This window comes from Plecotus auritus (genome assembly GCF_963455305.1).
Source record: "Plecotus auritus genome assembly, chromosome: 10".
In the NCBI taxonomy this organism is placed as follows: domain Eukaryota; kingdom Metazoa; phylum Chordata; class Mammalia; order Chiroptera; family Vespertilionidae; genus Plecotus; species Plecotus auritus.
The window spans coordinates 39,810,511-39,833,722 of NC_137785.1; the positions used below are offsets into that span (position 1 = coordinate 39,810,511).

The 23,212-nt window shown below is 44.3% G+C and overlaps 1 protein-coding gene across 1 annotated transcript in view; it reads right to left on the reverse strand.

The window, feature by feature from the left end:
* Positions 1-23,025, reverse strand: part of VAT1L (vesicle amine transport 1 like) — a 162,394-nt gene extending 139,369 nt beyond the window's left edge. The window contains exon 1 of the mRNA XM_080644355.1: positions 22,647-23,025. Coding sequence (XP_080500481.1) covers positions 22,647-22,873 — 227 coding nt within the window. The 5' untranslated portion in view covers positions 22,874-23,025. The remainder of the gene's footprint in view (positions 1-22,646) is intronic.
* Positions 23,026-23,212: the final 187 nt, after the last annotated feature.

Sequence of the window (23,212 nt, forward strand, 5' to 3'; positions counted from 1 at the left end):
CATCTGCTGAATGAAAGAATATTCCTGAATATTCAAAAATCTGTGTTGCCAGTTTGCATACTACTTTTCAAAAGTGGCCAAGGGATGCTCAGAGAAATGGACACATTTATGAAATGTGTGTGTGGATTTGCAAAGGTCAAACTTTGAAGGTTAATAGCCTTTAGGGTCATTTCTTAACCAAAGTGTTCTCCAATAACATGGCCAGTTTCTAAAGGGCTTGGTGAGTCCTGGGCACAAATACCAACTCCATTACCTTCTACCTCTGTAACCTTGGATAAGTTACTTAACCTCTCTAAGCCTCAATGTCCTCTTCTGTAAAATGAAGGTTATGTTAATACCTGTCTCACAGGCTTATGGGGAAAATTAATGAGAGTTAGTCACATAAATGTGGTGCCACATACATAGGAAGTACTCAAACATTAGCCTTGAAATTTGCAACCTCTGTTAAGAAGGCAGAAGTATATAATACAGTTTAGGAAGACTCTATTAAACAAGGGTTAAAAATAGTTTCAGAACTGAAATAGAAAAACTTCAGCTGTCTATAATCTTCATTTCTGTCAAATAGCCCATTTCCCAACACCACCAAATAAATAAAGCATCACTTAAAGGGAATTTCTATGTCCCAAATCAAACACTCCATCTCAGCACACTGTTTTTCCTTTGTGTGAAAATCTATGATTTCCCCAGACCCTGAGGGAGAAATGCCAGAAGTTACTTGACAGTTCGGTAAACATGCCAGCCCCCAGGTGAAGGCATCATCATGGACACTCATTACCCTGATCAATAGGGTTGCCTTCAATCTCCATCCAGAACAAAATGGGCATGGTGATGGGAAACTGAGAGCCAGCTACCCAATTCCAGTGAGAAGGACTAAAATTGACTATGAAATCCTGTATCATCCCATTTGCTCATTGGGGTATGCAGTGATCCCATCAGGGTCATGGAGAATGCCACCCATCTTCAGGAAAAAAAAATTTGAAGCAGTTATATCCTGGGGGACAGGGAAGGAGTCAGTGTTGTTTATCTCAGCACAAAGGAAAGGTGAACAGTTGTTAATGGAGTACCTTTCTGTAGGTAGACCCTCTCATGGTGCCCGCCCACACGACCTTCTGATATGGATATAGTGAGCATTTAGTGAGGGTTTTATTTGTGGCAGGAACTGTGCTAAGTGCTTTACTTTTGTTATTTATAACTCAACCAGACTCCTGTGAGGTATGAACTATCATACCCGTTTTTCAGATGAGGGACCTGAGACTCAGCAAGCTTAAGTAACTTGTTTAAGGTCACATCTTCAGAAACTGTCAAAGTCAGGATTAGAATTCAAGCAAATTCTAGAACCTGAGCCATTATACATGACATCGACTTCTTTGTGGGAACTTTACCCACTGTCCTTGCTGAAGAGGCACGCCCAGGGCACCATGTTTGTAGCTTATCTCTTTAACAGATGATTATACTAGTGGTGGACCCAATGGTGGAGGAGTGGCCATTCATAATCTAAGCAGGAACCCATTCTTTAGCATGAAATAAAGGAACTGGATGTTTGCTCAAAAACTATGAATTGGGAAACATGCATCAAGTGAACAACTTGTTATCAGAAAGCATGTCAAAAGATAGAATTGAGCTTGAAAGCCTAGTTGACTTGTGCTTTGGGGAAGCTAAGTGAAAACCCAGTAGGTAGAAGAATTAAAGAAAAGAAAAAACATGAAGAACAGTAGAGTCAACCCAAAAGCCTATACCAGGATCAGGCTTTACAGTTTTCACTGTGGTGACCAAGAATGGGAGGAACCAATCTCTGCACATTGTGAGGCCCAGTCCCGGCGTGCCTCCTGCTATCTGATTTCCAAGAGTTTTTTTTGTAGTTACTGCACTATTCTTTATAATAGAACCTCTTAGTTTGGGTTATGTGTGTGGTCTCTGTCTCATAAAACCAAAAGATATAAATAAAGCAAATACCACAATCAATAACCCTAAATCTTACCCATTGACCTCACTGTGTTTTCAGACAAAACCAGTATCATTGTTTAGAGATAGTAAGTCATTTGCCCAAGGCCACACAGACAGTGTATTGAGAAGCCATGGACCTAAAGTTGGGTCCATCTAAAACTTTTCTTTTCCACCCCACCAGAAAAAAACAAACAGGGCAGATCAAGCTATACGTGTTTATAATTATGGTTTCCAGTATTCTCTAAGATAATTTGATTTTCACCTGGAATTTTTTGGGGGGTTGGCAAATGACTGTACCTGATGACTCAGATCCACATAGCGGGTGATATTAAGATGTTACACTTAGCTGATTTTTATATGGCTCTTAAACATTTAAGATCATTGCAAAAAAAAAAAAAAAAGTAATTCTGGAAAGTGCTTGACATAATTTTCTGCTAGGTAATCTTATTTCTCTCAAACATTGGTATGATTTTACTAAGACTTTTATTTTTTTTCTTCCCATGACTAAAGCTTAGTCAAAGTCTAGGCTTAAAGGATTATTACTGAGTCATAGTCTCCTGAAGGAATGGAGGCAGAGGTTTGAGATAGGGGCCCTGAAAAACTCAAATTACAGGATGAGGGATGTGATAGAAGATACAGGGAAATTTGGGATTAAATAATAGCACTCTTACATTTGCATAGCATAATGCGGATTACAGCTTTCACACACATCTCATTAAACCTTGTAACAATCCCAGAAAGATAAGAAATGCAGCTATAATTATTCCCATTAAATAGATGTGAACATTGAGACTGATAAGAAAACTGACTTGTCAAAGATAATTCAATTCGTAACTGGCAGAACTGAGACTTGAATGAAAGTCTTCAAACTCTTTGCTTATTGTATATTCCATGACATCTCAAATAAGTAAAGTAAATGTTACTGAAATCAATACTTTCAATATTCAGAGCTAAGAAGAGTAAGAGGAAATGGTCAAAGGAAACAGATGTAGGGTTCCTGGGTGCTAGTTCCTGGGCTGCCACCAGTGAGCTGTGGGGTCTGGGCTGAGTCTCTGAAGCCCTCCCAGCTCCCACACTCTGGTCATTTGATGTTCCTTTATCCCGTGGGTTCTGCTTAAAATATCAAAATGAACGTTTAGATAGAGAGGGAGAGATGCTTGGTGGTCTTCATAAAAGACACTAACTTGGGATACTAATATCTATCTAGAAGCTAAAGTAAGGCAAGCTGGCTTTGGCCTCTATGTTTTCTGTTATCTATTTTGATGAATGTCAACACTGTAAAGTTTCAGGGTTGCTTAGCTGTCTTCATGTTGTGTCCTACTGGAGTCTGCTAGTGTTCTGGTAGAGTCCATCTGCTAGAGTCTGCTGGAGTCATCATCCCCCATGATGGTGATGCTACATGTGAGGTCTAAGGTATGAACTATTTTAATCTCTCTTTTCTTCAAGATAAAGGTGAGGCCTAGAGAAGATAAAGTACCTTGTGCAAGTAGGTACCAGACCTGGGATACAAGCCCTTTTCATACGATTTCCAAGCTTGAATATTTGACTGCTAAGCTGTCATTCTATTATCCATGGTAGGCTGCTAGGTATTCTCCCCAATACTGTGGTTTGGGATCTGTACATTTCTTTCGGATACGATAGTAATATCAAAGAAGACACAAATGATTTCTTAAAGGATACCACTAAGTGGATGACAGATGAGCTCAGCTGTAGTTTGTTAACTTTCCAATTTGAGATAAAATTGATCTAAAGGAGTTAAGCAAAGCAGAGAAGTGGACATAGACAGGGCTCCTTGTCTTTTACTCTTCTACTGAGGGCAGGGGTTGTTCAAATGAAAGGATTTTAGATCTCTTGCCATCTTCCTTCCTCAGGCTGTAGGTATCTTCAGCAGTGACCTTGGGAATCCAAACACTGACAGACAATTGGACAAAGAACAGTATGAGAAAAATGTCCCTCTTCAAGCAGCCTACTTCTGTATTGATGCAGACCATAGAGCATTTTGATCTCATACTCAGTAGAAATTCTAAGTCTTGCCCCATCATTGATTTAATTAAGAGGCCGAGGGCCAAAAAAATTAACCTTCAGAAATTCATTGTTTTGCTTACTAAAGGGATACTGTTAAGCATATCATTTGTTGTAATATATATTTGCTTCTTCATGAAGAAGAATTTTCTTTGAATCTCAGCACAAGAATTGGTGGTATGAATCTTACAGGCCCAGTACAGTGTACTGATTATATATTTTTTTTTGTATTGGCTATTAGGAAGCTCTGAGCCAAATTTGTAGTGCCCCTCTCCCAAAATTTCAGGGCTTTAGTCATTTATTCTCTATGTTATCCTAACACTCAACATCCTCTCAACTTTCAGGATGCTTTTGAGTTTCCATTTTTAAAAATCTTAAACTCTATTACAGTGGTTCTCAAATTTTATTGCACGTCAGAATTCCCAGAAGAGATTGTTAACACACAGATTGCTGGGTCCCTCAGTTCCTGACTCATTAGGTCTAGGGTGAAATCCAAGAATCTGCATGTCTAACAAATTTCTAGGTGATACTGCCTCTGGTGGTCCGGAGACCACACAGAGAACCACAGCTGTATCATGTCTTTTTAAGCTACTTCAAATCCTTTTTGGAATAAGGCTAGATAAAAATTAATAGATGATTATTAAATAGATAAGAAAATGAAAAGCTCTCTCATGTCCACTAGGGCAGTTGAATTTTTTTATTGTAGTCCAATGGATGATATGTACCCTTATTAAATGTGGTCTTATTAGATTAGGTTCATCATTCCAATTTGCCTGGCTCTTTCCTGAATCCTAAATTCTTTCATTCTTGGCTCTTCCTCTGAGATTTGTATCCTTTGAAAATGTAGTTATCAGGCCATTGGCATGTAAGTCCAAATTGCTGATAAAAGTATTAAATGGTCTGTCACGCTTCTGGTTACTGAGGATGTTTGTGAAGATCATGAGATGTCATGGAGGGAATTTGAAACACAGTATTAGCTGACAGGTTCCAAGTTTCCTTAAATCATAAGCTCTTATGATTCTATGAACTATCTCTAAGACACTTTGAATTTGTGTAACAAGTATCCAGTAAGACCATGCGGCCTCACTCTTGGTGGGTGATGGCAGTGAATTGCCCTCTCCCCCAATAGCAGTAATTGCTGACCACATGGGGCACAGCCTGACTGAGCCTCTAGTGCAATCATCTGGATGCACATCTGGATCCTCATGGTGTTTATTTTATTCTTATTTTTTCCTAAATTTGCACATCCTGGCCCCAACTCTGAGAGTCTCTTTAGCCCAGGCACACACTCTCATGTGCCATTAGGACTGAGAAAAACTGCTTTAGTAGCCCAATGTCAGCTGTTCATATGAAGAATGTCCAAGAAAAGATGAGCCATTTCTCACAGAGGGCTCTGTGACTGTGTGAGGGGCCCCAGGAAGTTAGCCGATATCTAGGAACCCCGTTCTAATTTCTCTGAGATGGGCCAGTGGGAGAAAAGGAATTATCTGTGGCTAGTAATTGTAATAGATAATATCTATGGAGTGCTTACTATGTATCAAGCACCATGTTAAGTGCTTTATAAGCATGATATAATATTTAATTTTCATGACAACCATATGATGCTAAGAGATAAATTATATTATGCACAAAATTGAGGCACATGGAGGTTCACAAAGCCAAGTGGTGAACATAAGTGATGTGACTCCGGTGCCTTTGGTCTTAACTTCTGGACTTTTCTCTCCTTTTGAGAGACCATCACTCTGTTTCCCCAGTTGCAAAGTGGGGACTTCTCAACTCATCTGTCACATCGAACACTTGCTACATACTGAACACAGATTAGGTACTGGATATCCAAAGTTAACAGGGGCTCAAAATTCTCTTGGGGAAGTAGAACCAGAAAAGCCCATTGCAAAGCCATGATGAGTAGTTTTATAGAAGTGTAGGCAGAGGGCTCACACAACTATCAGAAGATGTGCTAACACAAAACACTGACGCCCAGAACTTCCCTAAAGAATTGTCCTAGTGGTCCTCTGCAAGCACCGGGGCCGAATTTAATTCTTAGCTTTAGCTTTCTGGCTCCTCAAGTAGGTTTCTTGACTTCCTTGATTCTTAATTTTCTTGTCTTAAAAATGTAATAGTAACACACTCACCCTGGGGGGCGTTGGTGTGGATTCCATGTGACAGAACCTGTAAGACAGAGTGCCTCACACAGAGTATTATCATCACCACCACCTCCTCCATCACCACCATCATCATTATCATCATCATCATCACACAAAGAAGGTGTCACAGGTCGGGTTCCCTGAGAAGCAGATTCTGAGACTGAGATTTGCCTGCAGAAGGGAGGGCTGTAGGGAACCACACCCTGTTTGGGTGTGATGGAATCTGGATTGGGTAGAGGGAGAAGTTGAACACTGATGTAACAGTAAAATGGACTCAATTTATCCACAGAAAATTCAGAGTCAATATGGTTCCTCAGGTCTTCGTGAATCAAGGCAAGGAGACTGGACCTTTGTACCCTTGCATCAGCTACTCCTCAGATGAGAGCTGCCTGTGGGGATGGGGGTGTGCAACCTTGGGCAAGGAAGGCAATTAATTCTTCAGTTGAGATGCAACCACACGCCCTCAGGAGCCATCACTCCCAGTAGCTGGGAGAATGAACAGCTGGGTCCTAAAAGGCTGTTCTGAGTGGGTGTGCTCAGTACCGACTACAAGAAGGGTGGCATGATCTCCCTTTCAGGGTTTCATTCCCTTGTGGTTACAGAGCAGTTGTAACTGACGGTGAATATTTACAGAGCTCCTTTGCACAGTAGTCCCTGATGAGAAAGGGTCTGGGTGATCGTATCACTAATGCTGGGAAGGCAGAGAAGAGAATGAGATCTTTAAATAGGGACCTGAAGGAATGATAGAAAGGTAAAAAAGAGGAATTGAAGGGATCAACTAATCAAGGGATGGATGGAGACCAAGAAAAAAGAGAAGGGTAAAGGCAGATGAACTGTCAAAATGCATGCAGGAGTAGATCTTAAATGTGGTCACACACAAAAGAAATGGAAACTGTGATGGGATGGAGGTGGTAAGCTAACACTATGGTGGTAATCAACTTGCAATTTATAAAAGTATCAAAGCAAGTAGTTAACTAAAATGGGTAGTTAGGCTAATCAAATTAATAATAATGAAAGCCTTGGCATTAATTATTTATCATCATTATTATCATAATGACCTTTATTGAGTACTCTCTGTGTGCCACAAGTACTGAGTTAGGTGTTTTAGGGGGAATTTCTATGATACCAAATCTTCTACCCTTTAAACTTCTACCCTTTAAACTTTCATATTATATGTCAGTTGTATCTCAGTGCTGAGAAGAAAAGGCTGGCCTTTTATAGGGTTTTATAAACAATTTTCTGTTATTAAAAAAAAAAAACATGCAGGATTGGTAAATCGCTCAGGGGAACCCATGAAAAATACTAGCACAGGGTTTTCTTTGTGTCTGTTGGAAGTCAGAGATCACAGAATGCTGGAGGAGACCTGGACATTGTGAGAACACCATCGAATTGCAAAGGCAGAATTTGGGATTCCCTCTGTTTGGTGAACATCTGTGACCCAGCAGCCATGGCACCCTCTGCCAGCAGTAATAGAGGGAGAGGGCTTAGTGTGAGGCTTTGTTCTGAGCAAAAGCATCACAGAAGGTGTGCCCTTCTTTATTCTTCTCTAGTCTTGCTGCTGCTATATTCATCAGAGCATTTACCTCCAAATCCAAGTGAGGGCAGAGAGGCAGGTGTTTGAGTTAGTCCCTCATTTCCCCAGAACTGAAGTTTTCCTTTTTGTTTGTTCATCTCAGCTGATAACTTGAAAATGCCTAAGGCAATAGGCATTGATCTTAAAAGACTTTGTTCCCAACTCTTTTTCTGTTTTTTCCTTTTGGGTTTGTTTAAACACCTGTTTTGTTATCTCAAGACTGTGAGAATAGACTGATACATATTTGCTTCTCCTTGTCTAAAGCAGGGACACTTTTTTTGCAAATCCCCAATGGCATCTGTCATTTGAGAACAACCATAATTGTCCTGGATGGACCTCAGGAGAGAGGTCACCTGCGCTCCATCCGAGGTTGGAGTGTGTTCTAAATTCTCAGATCATTGCTGGTCCATGGGTCGTCATACTGGTCCCCTCAGTGTCTGACACGGTCAATGTTTTTGTAACCTACCACTTCACTTATTCAGTAAATGCTTATTATTGCCCCACCTGGATCCCTTTTATTCATGAAATCTGGGCTGATGGTGAGGGCTAATAGTTATAGTTGTACAAGCCTCTTTTGTTCCCTCCCAGAGAGGAAATAGATTCAGATAATACGTCTGAATTAGTATTCAAAACACCCTTCAGTAGTATTTCAAACATGGAACAAAGTGGCCAAAGAAAGAGATTGAGAATCTGAATACCAAGAGCCAGTTTTCAACAGAAACTGAAAAGCATGGTACAAATGGGCCCAAAACAGGTTCTCCTTGATACCAAGACGACCCCCTTGATTTTGGGGCCCAGAGTCATTTATTTATTCTCAGCCTCTCCTGGGGACACAGCAGGTATTTAGTCCTAAGAAGGCTCCTAAAAAAGTTAAAATTTCTATGCTCCATGCTAGATGTTGACCAAGTCATTGGCTTCAAATTGGTGCCTGGCAGTGATTGGTTATGTAGAACATTCGATCTACTTCCATTTAAATTCAGCAGACCTTCCATGGTTTGGAGCGTGACACTAATGTTACAACTGTGACAATGACAACTCTGCCTCCCAAGAGTTCAGAGATAAACAAATAAATGACTACATAGCATGACAGTTATCTTATAAGTCATTGCTGCTGAAAAAGTGTTTAGTGAAACAGTTGTTTCAATAGGAAAAATGGGGTTAAGACTAGGCAGCATTACCTAATAGAACATTTCAGTGATGGAAATGTGTATGTGTGTGCGTCCAACATGGCGCCCACCAGCCATACGTGGTTATAGAGAACTTTTCATTTTAGTTAACTAATATCTACATTTAATTAGCCTACAAAAGAGGCAGTCATCGAATCACTACCCTACTGTCTTCCCCATAAACTACAAGCAACTCCAAGGCAGAGTGTTTTAAAACCCATTGTTCAGAGTTCACTGCTTAGTTACATTCCAGTCTTGCAAACAATGGTTCCTCCACTAAAGGAGTCAATAGGAACATATGTAGGAGTGATTCAAGCTCTTTCCTTCTTTCTTCTTGCTAACTTATCTCAGCCATGGTTGGCTGGCAGCCTTGTGTGTATGATGGGAGTGGTAAAGGGGAGAAGGAAGAGCAAAGGCCTGCTTTGGGAAGAGCAAAGATTTACTCCTGAACGAGAAAGGAATAGTTGTGAAAGGTGAGCAGAGATACAAAGAGGCGGCAGGGCAGGTGCTGAGAGCCTGGGAGAGTTAGGAGAGTGCAAGGAGACAGTGGAGGTAATAGGAGGCACTGGGGAGATAAAAATGGAAAGTGTATTTTTGAGAAGTTTCCCTCCGCAGCATGAATGGACCCAGCGTTTGTGTTTTCTAAAGGACCAAACAGAATTTGACAGTGCCTTTCAAGTATGTTGGAAGTTGGGCTTCTATTCAAGAGCAAATAGGCCCAGCTACTTCAAGGCCACAAAAGGTGGAAGCAGGAGGGGAGAAAGTAGGAAAAGAAAAAGTTGTTAAAAGAGCAAAAGGAAGAAGTTGAGTCTCTCATCAGTGTTGCTGGCTGAGGGCAGAGACAGTTGAGGCTCCCAGGAGAGGAGAGGGTGAAAATTGCCTTTGCTTTCTTTCCCATGAAGCAGCAGTCCCAGAGGCATAGGCCATCTCTCTGTGGTCAGACAGAGAAGGTTCTCAAGGATCTGAAGGCTGATAAACCTGAAAGCACCGTTTTGGGAAGGTGGGCACGTTGCTAGCTGCGTTACACACCCCTGGTTCCGGTCCTGGCTGCCAAATGTTGAGTCAGAGTTTATTACAAGGTCCCTGATCAGAACAATTTTAGCAAGTTTAGCCAGGAGGATAAAGAGGATCCAATCACAAAGTCGCTCAGATGAATCATAGGAACTGCAGGTTTAATAGCATCTCATTAGCTGATTGAACTAGATGTGGCATAGATAAGTAAAGCAATTCTTTCTAATCTTAGACAAGGGATCTTCTTTTTTTTTTTTTTAAAGGATGTCTGTAACTTGATGGATAGTCTATTTAAAGGAGCGAGTGTGTCTGTGTTGGGAGGAAGGGCAGGGGGCTATGTAGAGTGCAGTTGGAAAGCCTCATCAGAGTTCACTGTAGAATTCGGATTGTCTCAGCCAGTGGGGCTGCCCCATCATATACATCTATTTGCATGAAGAGCAGATAAGCCTTCTTAGGGAAAGAAAAAACCCAAAACTCATCCTAAGTGTGAGTTGGAGAATATAAGCCTGGATGAAGAAGCCTGTGGCAAAACAAGAGGAAAGCTTGACTCTGGGTGTGAAGTTGCCATGACTCAGGTCACCCGTCAGCTCTAGGGGCTGTGTCTAGGACAGAGCAGTAAAAGGTGGGTGTACAGTGAGGGAAGATGTGGACTCTGGAGAGGAGAGACAAACGCTGGGTCACATCACAGCTCTCTACCTTATTAGTTGTGTGGTCTTTAACAAGCTCCCTCACCTCTTTGATCCTGTTTCTTTAGCTGTAAAAGGTTTGGTATCATAGAAATTCCTCCTAAAACACCTAACTCAGTACTTGTGGCACACAGAGAGTACTCAATAAAGGTCATTATGATAATAATGATGATAAATAATTAATGCCAAGGCTTTCGTTATTATTAATTTGATTAGCCTAAGAAGGAGGCCTATTAAATATACATTGCTTTGCAATCTGTGTTGGGTGGAAAGGGCACCACAGCCCAAGCAGAGGGCCAGACCTGGAGTGGAGAGGAAGTGGGAAAGCTGTTCATGGCTTCAGGGTAAGGTAGGAGGAGCAGAACAGGCAACAGGAGAGGGCCAGAAGCAATGGGGAACCAGGATAACTGTTCTGAGTGCCCATGCAATAGCCCCTGGGAAACCCTTGCAACTATTGGGAGATATTGAAGGGTGGGGGTCCTGATACCTACAAAGAAAGATAGGGACAGAGTCATGGACATACGGTTTGTTTGAAAATTGTTTTCCCTCCAAGAGTTTGAAGTATTTATTTTCAAGTTTGATTAAGATATAATTGACATTGCATTAGGTTCAAGTGTACAACATAATGATTTGACATATGCATATTTTGCAAAATGATTAGCACAGTATGTTTTTAGGTAAGCATTGTTCTCATATCCAGCAGGTGGGCTCTGGGGTACCCAGGTATACAAGCAAGTGCTCTTGGAATAACAATCATCAGAAGCCCTACAGTGGGTGCTCTCCAAGAGCCCTGGCCTCCCGCACTCCATGGAGCCAATGTCGATAAGGAGAAAATTACAGAGCATCTTGAGAAGTCAGAAACCCACATTCCCCAGCCTACGGAAAGTAGTTATTAGAGATAAACTTGGAGGTTCAAGAGAACAGACTGTGTAAAGGAGAGGTAAATCTCCCTGAAAACATAGCATGCTGGAGAGATATAGGCCTCTTATCAGCGGAAGCTGAGATGACAGAGGGGAGCTGGAGGCCACACTGGCTTAGAATGGCCACTGTTTGTATTAAGAAAGCCATATCTACAAGTGAGAAGGCAACTTCTGCAGAAATGTACAGCTAAAGTTTTGGGAAATGTCAGTAACATTCACCCATTCTCCAAAAATTTATTGAGCACCAGGCTTGGAGTTCATCAGTTAAATGATAATAGAGAATGTTTCTGGAATTTCCAAGACTGAAGGAGGATACTGGGGGGATAAATGGTAATAGATGGAAACTTGACTTGGGGTGGTAAACACACAACACAGTGTACAGATGATGTGTTGTAGAACTGTGTGCATGAAACCTGTATAATAATCTTGTTAACCAGTGTCACCCCAATACATTCAATCAACAGGATAAAAAAAGAAAAAAGAAAACCCACCTATTACGGCTTTCATCTAAAGGGATGGGAGAATGAGCATTTTTTCTATCAATAGTGCGAGGCATTTTCTACCCCTTCCCAGGGTGTTTATAACTACCCTCTGCAACTGGAAAAAATGATGGGCCTCAAAGCTGAAAATATTATACATGTTATTTAATATGATTCAATAACATTGTGCTGAAAAACTAAGGTCCCAGGGTAGAGAATGGAGGTGTCTTCTCCAGTCCCCTCTCTGATTTTTTACTTTCTCTGGTGAATAAGACATACTCTTATCCCCCATGGTGGCTACCATTTTTTATCAGTCCTATGTGTTTCTTACTATTGTCTTCTGCTGTCCTCCTTTCCTTTTGGAGTATCTACCTCAACCCCAACACAACACATGCACACACACACACACACACACACACACACACGCTTCATGCTTTCCTCGTGGAGCTATCAATCATGATGCCTCATTCTAGGTCAGGGTAGGAGGGCATGAGACATACATGTCCAATCACAGCACCTCATTCCCTTGGGCCAGAGAAAAAGAGATCGGGGCGGGGGGGGGGGGGGGGCGGCTGGTATGTGATTCACAAAGGGCCAATCAGATTCCTGCCTTGATATATGAAAATTGAAAGAAAAAAATTCTCTTTGCACTGGGTCTTGCTACACCTGCACCAGGCAGCTGGACCTAAAGGCCACCACCTTTTCTAGTGCCAAGAAGGAAGCTCATTGCAGTCGGGGCACCTGAAGCTAACTTGAGAAGAGAGAAAAGAAAAAAAAGATGGAAGAAAAAAAAGGGGAGAGCCAAGAATTCCAGCAACAAATGCATCATGGTGGCCAGGAAAGCCAAAATAAAGAAAAAAGAAGTCAGGACAGAAGTGATTGGTCTTCTGTTTAAATATCTCTAAGCTTGGCCCAGTTTCTGGCACACAGTAGGAGCACAATGCATTTGGGATTTTTTTTCCTCTCCTGTGTTTTCAGGAATTCATCTGGATATTCTTGCTTATATCATGGTATAGTGGGACATCCTATCTGGACCACATTTTTTTTTTAGTCCTCACCTGAGGATATGTTTTTATTAATTTTTTTGTAGTGAAAGAAGAAGTGGGAGGGGAGAGAGGGGGAGAGAGAGAGAGAGAGAGAGAGAGAGAGAGAGAGAGAGAGAGAGAGAAACATAGATCAGTTGCATCCTATATGTTTGTTATGTACAAGATGACACTCCAACCAACTGAGCCATGTGGCCATGTCTGGGCCTCTTTTGATGTTAAGATCTTATACCCTTTGGGGGAGATAAATGGGGTCTGAATAGAAAACTTTATGAAGTAGAGAGGAACTTTCTAATGTCCTATTTCTTTGCCTCTCCTCTCCACCATCAATATATATTGGACATATACTATGTGACAGAGGTCTTCATTCATTCAACAAATATTAAATGGGCCAACATCATTGCTAAGTACTTAAGATACATTACATTTTATAGTCACACACAAACACACAAAAATGTGCCCCATAGTCATTATTATATCCACAGAGTATGGGTATCCTATCTAATAAAAGAGTAATATGCAAATTGACCATTATTCCAACACACAAGATGGCCACCCCATGTGGCCAAAGATGGCTGCCCCCATATGGACACAAGATGGCCACCACAAGATGGCAAGCAGGGGAGGGCAGTTGTGGGCAATCAGGCCAGCAGGGGAGGGCAGTTGGGAGGGAACAGGCCTGCAAGGTAGGGCAGTTAGGGGCGACCAGACCTGCAGGGGAGGGCAGTTGGGAGGGATCAGGCCTGCAAGGGAGGGCAGTTGGGGGCAATCAGGCCAGCAGGGGAGGGCAGTTGGGGGGGACCAGGCCTGCAGGGGAGGACAGTTAGGGGTGACCAGGCCGGCAGAAGAGGGAAGTTAGGGGTGACCGGCTGGCAGAGAAGGGCAGTTAGGGGCAACCAGGCCTGCAGAGGAGGGCAGTTAGGGGCGACCAGGCCTGCAGGGGAGGGCAGTTGGGAGGGACCAGGCCTGCAGGGGAGGGCAGTTAGTGGTGACTGGGCCAGCAGGGGAGGGCAGTTGGGGGGGACCAGGCCTGCAGGGGAGGACAGTTAGGGGTGACCAGGCCGGCAGAAGAGGGAAGTTAGGGGTGACCGGGCCGGCAGGGGAGGGCAGTTTGGGGTGACCAGGCCTGCAGGGGAGGGCAGTTGAGGGGGACCAGGCCTGCAGGGGAGAAGAGTTGGGGGTGACCAGGTCGGCAGGGGAGGGCAGTTAGGGGCAACCAGGCTGGCAAGGGAGGGCAGTTTGGGGTTACCGGGCCAGCAGAGGGCAGTTAGGGGCAATTGGGCCAGCAGGGGAGCAGTTAGATGTTGATCAGGCTGGCAGGGGAGTGGTTAGGGGGTGATCAGGCTGGCAGGCAGAAGCGGTTAGGGGCAATCAGCCAGGCAGGCAGGCGAGCGGTTGGGAGCCAGCAGTCCTGGATTGTGAGAGGGATGTCTGACTGCCCATTTAGGCCAGATCCAGGCAGTTGGACATCCCTTGAGGGGTCCCAGATTAGAGAGGGTGCAGGCCGGGCTAAGGGACACCCACCCCACCCCACCCCTGTGCACGAATTTCATGCACCAGGCCTCTAGTAATTAATAACTGCTAAAATTATCAGAGCCAAGATTTGAATCCTGGTCTATTCCACTTCCAACATTAACTATTTTATAACAAAAAAGCATACTATCTCCCATCCAGTTTGGGTGTATAGTCTTGTCCAAAAAATAAAACATTATCATTCCTCTCACAGAAGAGAATTAATTATCTTGCACTATGCTCTGGGGACTACATCTGTTTAGAGAAGTCAGGAGGAAGGGGACCCAATGCTTTTACTTGCCAAGGGGGTTCATGACTCCAGACTAATGGTGGGAGGGGGTCTTGGCTAGGGGGTCAAGAGTCACACACAGAAGGAGATTGAAGTCACAAGCTCACTGCATGCTTTCATCAAGAAAATATCACATTCAATGATGAAACAGCCCCTTTGACTGGAGTATCTATTTTTGTCTCCTGGGCCTTCAGACATTAAATTTACTCATTTTAATACCATGACTCCAGCCGGTTTTCTGTGTGAGATCACACACATAGGAATCAAACTAATTTGAAATTGCACTCCTGCTGCCCTTTCTTATGAAGAGTCTCTTCTTGTTTCAAATTGAACTTTTTCTTCTATGACAAATGTCAAGATGTCATAAAAGATCCCTATTAAGAATGAGAAGTGCCAGGAACTTGGGGCCATGAGGTGCTATTTTCCCATGCCTGGGTGAGCTCTGTTGTCAGTGTTGAATGTCAGTGATGTGCCAAAAAGTCATGAATTTTGGTTCCTTTGAATGAGAGTGAACCAAAGTCCAGCGGCTGGACTATGTATGCACACCCGGGTATCAGAGAAACCTCTGCTGCCACTTATCGGTGGGTATACAGGCAGATGGTGTGATGGTAGCAATAGATCAGGGTAAATTATATTGGAGATACTGCCTCCTTCACACCCCAACCCTGGGAATGCAATTCAAAAGCCAGCACCCTATGCAGTTTGTTGGGAGGACAATGACTAAGTGGATGGCATCAAGTCTCCTCATTCTGTCTTTTACCGCTCAAGTGACCTAGGAAGGAAAATAACCTTTACTGAGTACCTGCAGTGTGCAAGGAATAGTCAGGACTTTCATGGACTCTCAGCTAGTCTTCAGTCAGGACTTTCACGGACCCTTCAGTCCATAGGCCAACTCTCTATCCAGTGAGCCAAACCAGCCATGCCCTAGCTGGTTTGGCTCACTGGATAGAGAGTCGGCCTGTGGAATGAAGGGTCCCAGGTTCGATTCCAGTCAAGGGCACATGCCCAGGTTGTGGACTCCATCCCCAGTGGGGAGGAGGGGGTGCTGGAGGCAGCCAATCAATGATTCTCTCTCATCATTGATGTTTTTATCTCTCTCTCCCTCTCCCTTCCTCTCTGAAATTAATTTTAAAAATTAAAATTAAAAATTGATGCCAAAAAGTAAGTATTATTACCAAGGTGATGATACAGGCAAGTAGAAAGTGTTATTTGCTTGTGATCACACAGGCATGGTGAGGCAGAGTGAGTCTGCAGTCAGATCTGTTGAAGCTTCTCACTATTTGCTCTCATCTCTGAGTCCCAATGTCCTCTTTTAGGAAGGAAGGATAATATGCTCATGGAGTTGAGGGAGTCAGATGAAAAATGGGCAAGAATATTAGCTCTGTCCCTGCAAAGATGCTACAAATGGCCAGCAGAGTGAGCATGATCATCAGTCATCATTCCCTTTGCCCATCATGAGCCACCTGCCCTTGGTTTCCGTCTAGTGCCTGATAATTAAGATCAGGCTGATGTTTATGGGAACCTACTCTATGTCTGTTTTTCTATACTTTCCTTTTTGATGAAATAGAAGAATCACTGATTCTGGGCTTCCTTTTGTCTTTGAATTGCAGAGAGACAAGAAGTCCATCCCTTTATTGGCTGAAGAACAGACACTGTCACCATCCCCAGCCCTCACCAGTGAGGACAGAGTTAAAGGGAGCATGCAAACTTCAATGAATAAGAAAGAACCCTGAGGTAGCATCTCCATCTTCCCATCACCAAATGGGGCTCAGTGTGACTCAGCATAGTCATCCTTTCCTGTCAAATCCTGACATCTCCATCCAACACAGAGTGATTCCGAACACTTTCTTCCCATCTCTGTGCCAGGGTGGCTCATGACTTGGGTATTAGACACATTCCAAGCAATTTCTCAGTTTTACAAACATCTGTGCCACTTAACCTCATATACTCCATTTGTTTATTTCATAAACACGGGGAAGATCATATTGGCTGCATTTCCTTGGATTGACCTAGCAGTGACAGTTTAATGCTGTGTTGTTTGGGGCCATTTTGTGCTCAGGCTGCCAGTGTAGCAATAGCCCAATTGAGGCCAAGGGGGCAGAGGAAGGAGCTCGAATGCCTTGAGTGGATCTCAGGAGTGGTGATTGGGTTTAATTAGCATGGGTATTCTGGGTCAACAGGCATAGCAACTTGACCCTTGATGAATCAAGAACATCCCATACCTCAAAAATGAAGGGAGGTGCCAAAACCGGTTTGGCTCAGTGGATAGAGCGTCGGCCTGCGGACTGGAGGGTCCCGGGTTCGATTCCGGTCAAGGGCATGTACATTAGTTGCGGGCACATCCCCAGTGGGAGGTGTGCAGGAGGCAGCTAATCGATGTTTCTCTCTCATCGATGTTTCTAGCTCTCTATCCCTCTTCCTTCCTCTCTGTAAAATATCAATAAAATATATTTTAAAAAAAAATGAAGGGAGGAAAAGTAGATGTGATACAGAAACATATTTTTTAAACTTTTTTTCTTTTTTAAAAATATATTTTATTGATTTCAGAGAGGAAGGGAGGGAGGGGGGAGAGAGAGAGAGAGAGAGAGAGAGAGAGAGAGAGAGAGAGAGAGAGAGAAACATCGATGATGAGAGAGAATCATTGATCGACTGCCTCCTTCACACCCCACACTGGGGATCAAGCCCAAAACCTGGGCATATGCCCTGACCGGGAATCAAATTGTGACCTCCTGGTTCATAGGTTGACACTCAACCACTGAGCCTCACTGGCCAGGCAAAACACATTTCATTTTGGAGGGTGGAGGCAAGATGGCACTGTAAAATTTTGAGTCTTATTAGTTAACACTTCTCTATATATATTCCTGATTCCAGTGTTAGTGTCTGTCTGTCTGTGTTCTCTCTCTCTCTCTCTCTCTCTCTCTCTCTCTCTCTCTCTCTCTCGCCTTTGTCACTGTCTTTCTGATTTTCCAACTCCCAAATGTAAAGCATCCAGGAACAAGGCAGAACTTGGATTATCATACCACTCGTCCACTTAGCAGTTAGTGATCCTGACATGCCTCTGAATGGCAGTTTCCCATCTTTAAAATGGAGATAGCAGTACCGGTTTTATTGAGTTGCCATTAGGATAAAATGAAACAAAGAGTATATAACAGGCAACTCAGTTCCTGGCTCATAACAAGGGTTCAATAAATGTTAGTTCTTTCTCGTATCTCCAATATAATGTACCCTCATGATATATAGGGTCCCATCAATCTGTTGGCTTTCCTCTAGTGTGGCCTGCCCTCAGCCCATTTTCAGATCAACCAATGGAGCCATGACTGGCTGGAACCATTTTTCATCCAATTGGTCTCATTCCAGCAGTTTCATGAAGCCTCTTGCTGTAAATCAGTCTGGGAAAATAAACGTCCCCAATCCATTAGTGCCTTTCCACCACAAGCCAATTTGAGCCACAAACCAGACAAGGCTTGTTAATGGCCACTTAAAAACATTCCTGAAGCCCCACCTGGGACCCTCCGCCCCAGATTCTACTAGCTCCTTCCCCAGAGAAGCTCTACTGTGACAAGACTGCTCACAGCAAAGGCATCGATCCGATCCTTATCAGTTAGGAGGGACCATGCTCCTGTAGTCCCAGAACAATTATTTTAGAGCCCCTTTCAAAAGAGTCCCAGTGTGAATGATAAACTATAGACAGTGTCTATGGAAACCAAAAACAATAGTTGAAATATTAATTGCTATCATTTATTGACCACTTGCTATGTGCCAGGCATCATCAGAAAGATCTTTGTGCATAGTATCTCATTTAAACTCCATTACAACACTACAAAGAAAGGTGCTATGTTTATCTTCATTTTATAGGAAACTCAAGTTTAGAGGAGTAAGCAACCTGTTCAAGGTTAACCATCAGTGTAGAGGGCACGCTCTCTGTGCTTCACCCCATCCCTTTTACTACGCAGTGCACCCATCCACCACCTACTGGGAGTGCTGGTTGCTCCCTCAGAGCAGTCCCTTTCCCTGCTTCCCCACTTCCAAGGGGGACTGCCCTCAGTCAAACAGAAGCCACCTCTGCTTGAAAGGCTAGTGCCCTAACTCAGGAAGTAGCCCACAGTCCAAAACTAACTGAAGAAAGTGGGAAGGACAAGCAGTGGAGGGCTACAAAATGCTTCTCCTGTTGCTTCTAGGTCAGATTAGCTCTGTGGTACAATTCATGCTCGAGAACTCCTAATGGGATCCAGCTGAAGCCAAATCCTTACTTAGCTTCTTTCCCTGCCCTGCCCTATCCTGCTCCTCTTGCTCCCATTCTCCTGAGAGTACCCTCAATCAGCCACCTAAAAAACATCCCAGTCTCAGGCTCTACTTCCAGGGACCAGACCTAAGACACCCCGTTAGCAAGTGGCAGAGCTGGGACTCGTGTCTAGGAAGATCTTACTCTTAATCATTAAGCAGATGTGACATGATGTTGCCTAATTATATACATGATTAAAATGATAGCCTCCAAGTTATCAAGGCACCAAGAAATGACAACAGTCACAATAGCTACGGTTCATTTAGTGGCAACTGTGGGTCAGTCTCTTTCCTGCATCTGCTCCTGTCAATACCATGAAGTCCATCTTATTATCCCCATTTTGCAGTTGAGGCATGGAAAGCTCAAAGGAGTTAAGAGATAGGTAGGTCCACAGATAGAAAGTGGTGGGGCTTTGCCTTCCATTCAGGCCCATCTTTCTCCAAAGGCATCGTGCTACTTCAGTTTGGTGCTTAAATCACTTGCCATGTAGCTTGTTCAATGAATGGTTGATAAAATGAGTTCCCCATCAGAGCTAATGTTCTTGTAACAATTTACACAGAAAACTCTCCTATCCCTCCTACCCCATGCTCCTTAGGTTGGTTCTTTTTGAGCTGTATTTGACCATCATGTCTCTACTTTAGAGGAAAAGCCATTTCACTCTGGAAACAGCCACAGAGCATTCCCTTAAGCCAGACATAAAAAGATCAAAGGAGCTATATGCACGGAAAAAGGGAAAGCAAGCTTACATGCCAGAGGTCTGGAGAAGTAAATCACATTTCTCATGGTTTTACCATGGAGAGAGACAAAATAGAATAAAAGGAAAATAACAGAGTTTTCAGGAGAGACAGACCAGGATTCAAATCCTAACTCTACTATCTGTGTGATGTTTTTTTGGCAAATTACTCAACATCTCCAAGCCCCAATTTGCTCTACCATTAATACCGATCTCATTGGGCCATAAGTGAGAGGGTGTAAGTGAGATATAATATGTATTCCCCCACCTCTTCTCTTCCATTCCCATCAAATTTATACAGAAACCAACTTGGACCTTCATTCTGAATACCAGGTCTGAATACTAGTTCAGATGAACTATGCTTTATTCCCAAGCATAAAGCTTATCCATTAAAAATAGAGAGCAGATAAAAGGGGGGCCTTCATCCAGGAGGCCATCCACTGATTCATAAAAATACAGAATGAGTCATCCTGGCTCTCAAAGCTAAACTTACAATCAATGAGCATCTTTGGCCAGCCAATCCCAGCCCAGTGGAGGAGGAAGGGCCCAGCAGGCAATCTTCAAAAACCTATTCCCACCCCCCCTTGCAAAACAGATGAACTCTGCTTCCAGCTTGGTGAAATGGAAATCAATCTGGGGCCTTTGCAATACTGTATTCCAAATGCCCCCCAGCCCTGGCTGGTTTTCTGAGCAACTGGGGTGCAGGATCTGCAGTGGTTGCCGTGTGTGTGTGTGTGTGTGTGTGTGTGTACATGCATATAGCTCTAATGAAGAACAGGATTGTGTATCTGGCTTTGAAAAATCAATCCCCTAGCTTTCATCTTGACATTTATTATCTCAAAATGCTTCAGCGCATGTCAGCATTTATGCACTTAGCATAAGGCTGGAGAACCCAGACCTATTGACACTACAGATGATAGCCTTTTCTTCAAAAAGGAGCTTCAACATTTTCACTCCCTGACAAGGATACATACTCAGACAGATTCCTAGAACCAATCTCAATTTGGATGGAGAGTCATAAATTACACCTATGTACACACACACACACACACACACACACACACACACAACATTTTTTATTGGTGGTTATGGAAGGTGAATTATCAATATACATGATTTTAATCTTACTAGGCAGACTTTCTTCCATCAGCTAGTGAAGAAAAGTAATGAGGCAACAATCCCCCTCCAAGCATTTTTTTCTCTATCCATTCATTCAGCGATAACTTATTTAGGATGTACTGTGCCACGCACTGGGGATTTATCTGTGAAAAGGTCAGACATAAGCTTTGCCTTTAGGGATGAATCAGTTTGGTCCAGTCAAGAGTTAACAAAATAGAACTATATAGGAGTCCCAGTTTGCAAAAGCCTCTTTCCTTGCCCTGAATTCCCCAGGGAGAGGCCCAGCCCAAGAGTCCTGTTTACAGTCAAGCATGACCAGCTACATATATGCAGAGCCAGCCAGAGACCAGTCCCTGCTTCTCTCACCAGCTGCCTTCCAGTCTGGCAGATGAAACCTGAGTCGGCTCTCAAAGTAGCAAGGCAGGGGGATCTCCTTTGCCTATTTATTTATTTATTTATTTATTTATTTATTTATTTTGCCTATAGATATGGTCCCAGGTTCTGGGAACGGTTGAGCTGGCTGCTGTGTTAAGAAGCAGTGTCTGTTGCGGGATTTAAAATATATACTAGTAGATGGGAAGGGATAGGCCATCTGAATGTGCTAACAGCAAGTTCCCCTAAGGAGCTTCCCAGGCTGCTGCATATGGAACTCAGTTGGGTCCAGGAAACATTCCAGGTGAGCCCTCCCCCCAGAACTGCAGGGGAATGATCCTATAGTGACAGCAACCAGAGAGTCTTAAACACACCACTTGGCATCCTTTGGTTCCAAGGAAGTTCCCCCAGGAGGAGTGGGGAAGGGAAGGTCACTCAGATTGATGAGTCCATCCAAGACAGGAGCGGGAGTTCGGGGAAGATTAATCAGGTTTGGGATTTTCCCCTTTCAGAGACAGGCAGAAGATGCTAGCGGGGGAAGAGGGAGGGTTAGGCTTCAGGCTTGAATCCCCTCCTCTCCCCCCCTCCCCCCGCCCGACACACACACACACACACACACACACACACCAACACCACCTACACCAAGCTTAGACGCTTGGTACCTAACTCTGGCTTCCCAATTCCTTTCCTCTAGCTTCCAGTTCCTTTTCCCATCCCAGGCGACGAGTGAAGTGTGCAGGAGCAGGAAAAAGGACACATGTCCCCAGCCCCATCAGCAGGTCACATAGAGATGACAAGGATCAATGATCAAACCCTGGCCTTGGCACTTAGCGGCGGCAGGATGATCTCGAGCAAATCACTCACTCTCTCTCAGCCCTGGTTTCCGCACCTGTAACGGGAGATGCTGAAGGCACCTAACTCACTGGGTCCCAGGAAGTATTAAATGCGATTGCTCACATAAAACTTAAAAACGATGGCTGGTGCACAGTAAGCCGACGGTTATAGTTATTTTTTTAACCATGTTACCATCAAACCCACTATCCTGGCTGCTTCCCCCGCAGCGAAAGACCCAGAGTGCCGGATGCCATCCACCCTCGCGTCCCCTCCCGGGAGCTCAGTCTCCCCTGGTCACCCCTGGATCTGGCTTGGGGAGGAGAAGGGGCACCTCTCAGCATCCTCCCCAGCATCAGCGGCGGCTGGCCGCGGAAAGGCTCTGAGACCAGGGTCAGGGCGCGGAGTGGGGCGCCCGCGGCAGGGGCCCCCGGCCCGCGGCCCCACCATGCTCCGCCACCGCCTCCCGGGAGCGCCGAGCGCGCACAGAGAGAAAGCGAGAAAGGCACGGATACTAGACCAGGCTTTGACGCGGATCTTGAGCTCGCCGTCCTGCGGCTCGGGCATGGCCTTCCTGGAGACCCGCAGCTTGTTGAGCCCCCCGAAGCCTGCGAGCACCACGGCGCGCATCTCCTGGGTGTCCCCGAGTCGGTGCGAGCCGCCGCCGCCCTCCGCAGGCTCCTTGCATGTCTCCTTCTCGATCATTTGCTCCGTCTCTTCCGCCTTTTCCACGCCTTCCTTGGCCATGGCGCGGGGGGCGCAGGGGGCGTGAGGGCACGGGCTGCGGCGGCTGCCGGGGCTCGGAGGTCCGCTCCCGCGGTCCCTCCTGTTGAATGTGGGGTGCTCGTTGTGCAATGGCTGCAGCCCCGGCGAGCGGCGCCGCGGTCCACAGCCTCCGCCGTAATCCTCACAAGAGCTGCGCCCACAGCCGCTCACCTCCTTTCTTTCCTGTCAAACGAAGTCTCAACTCCAATTTCTGAACCAGTCTCAAATCAGGATCTAGATCGCAGCCCCAGAGCCAGATTTATCTCAAGATTCGTGAATAAAACACGCAGAAAAGCCACCGTGTCCTTCGTTTTAGGCGCA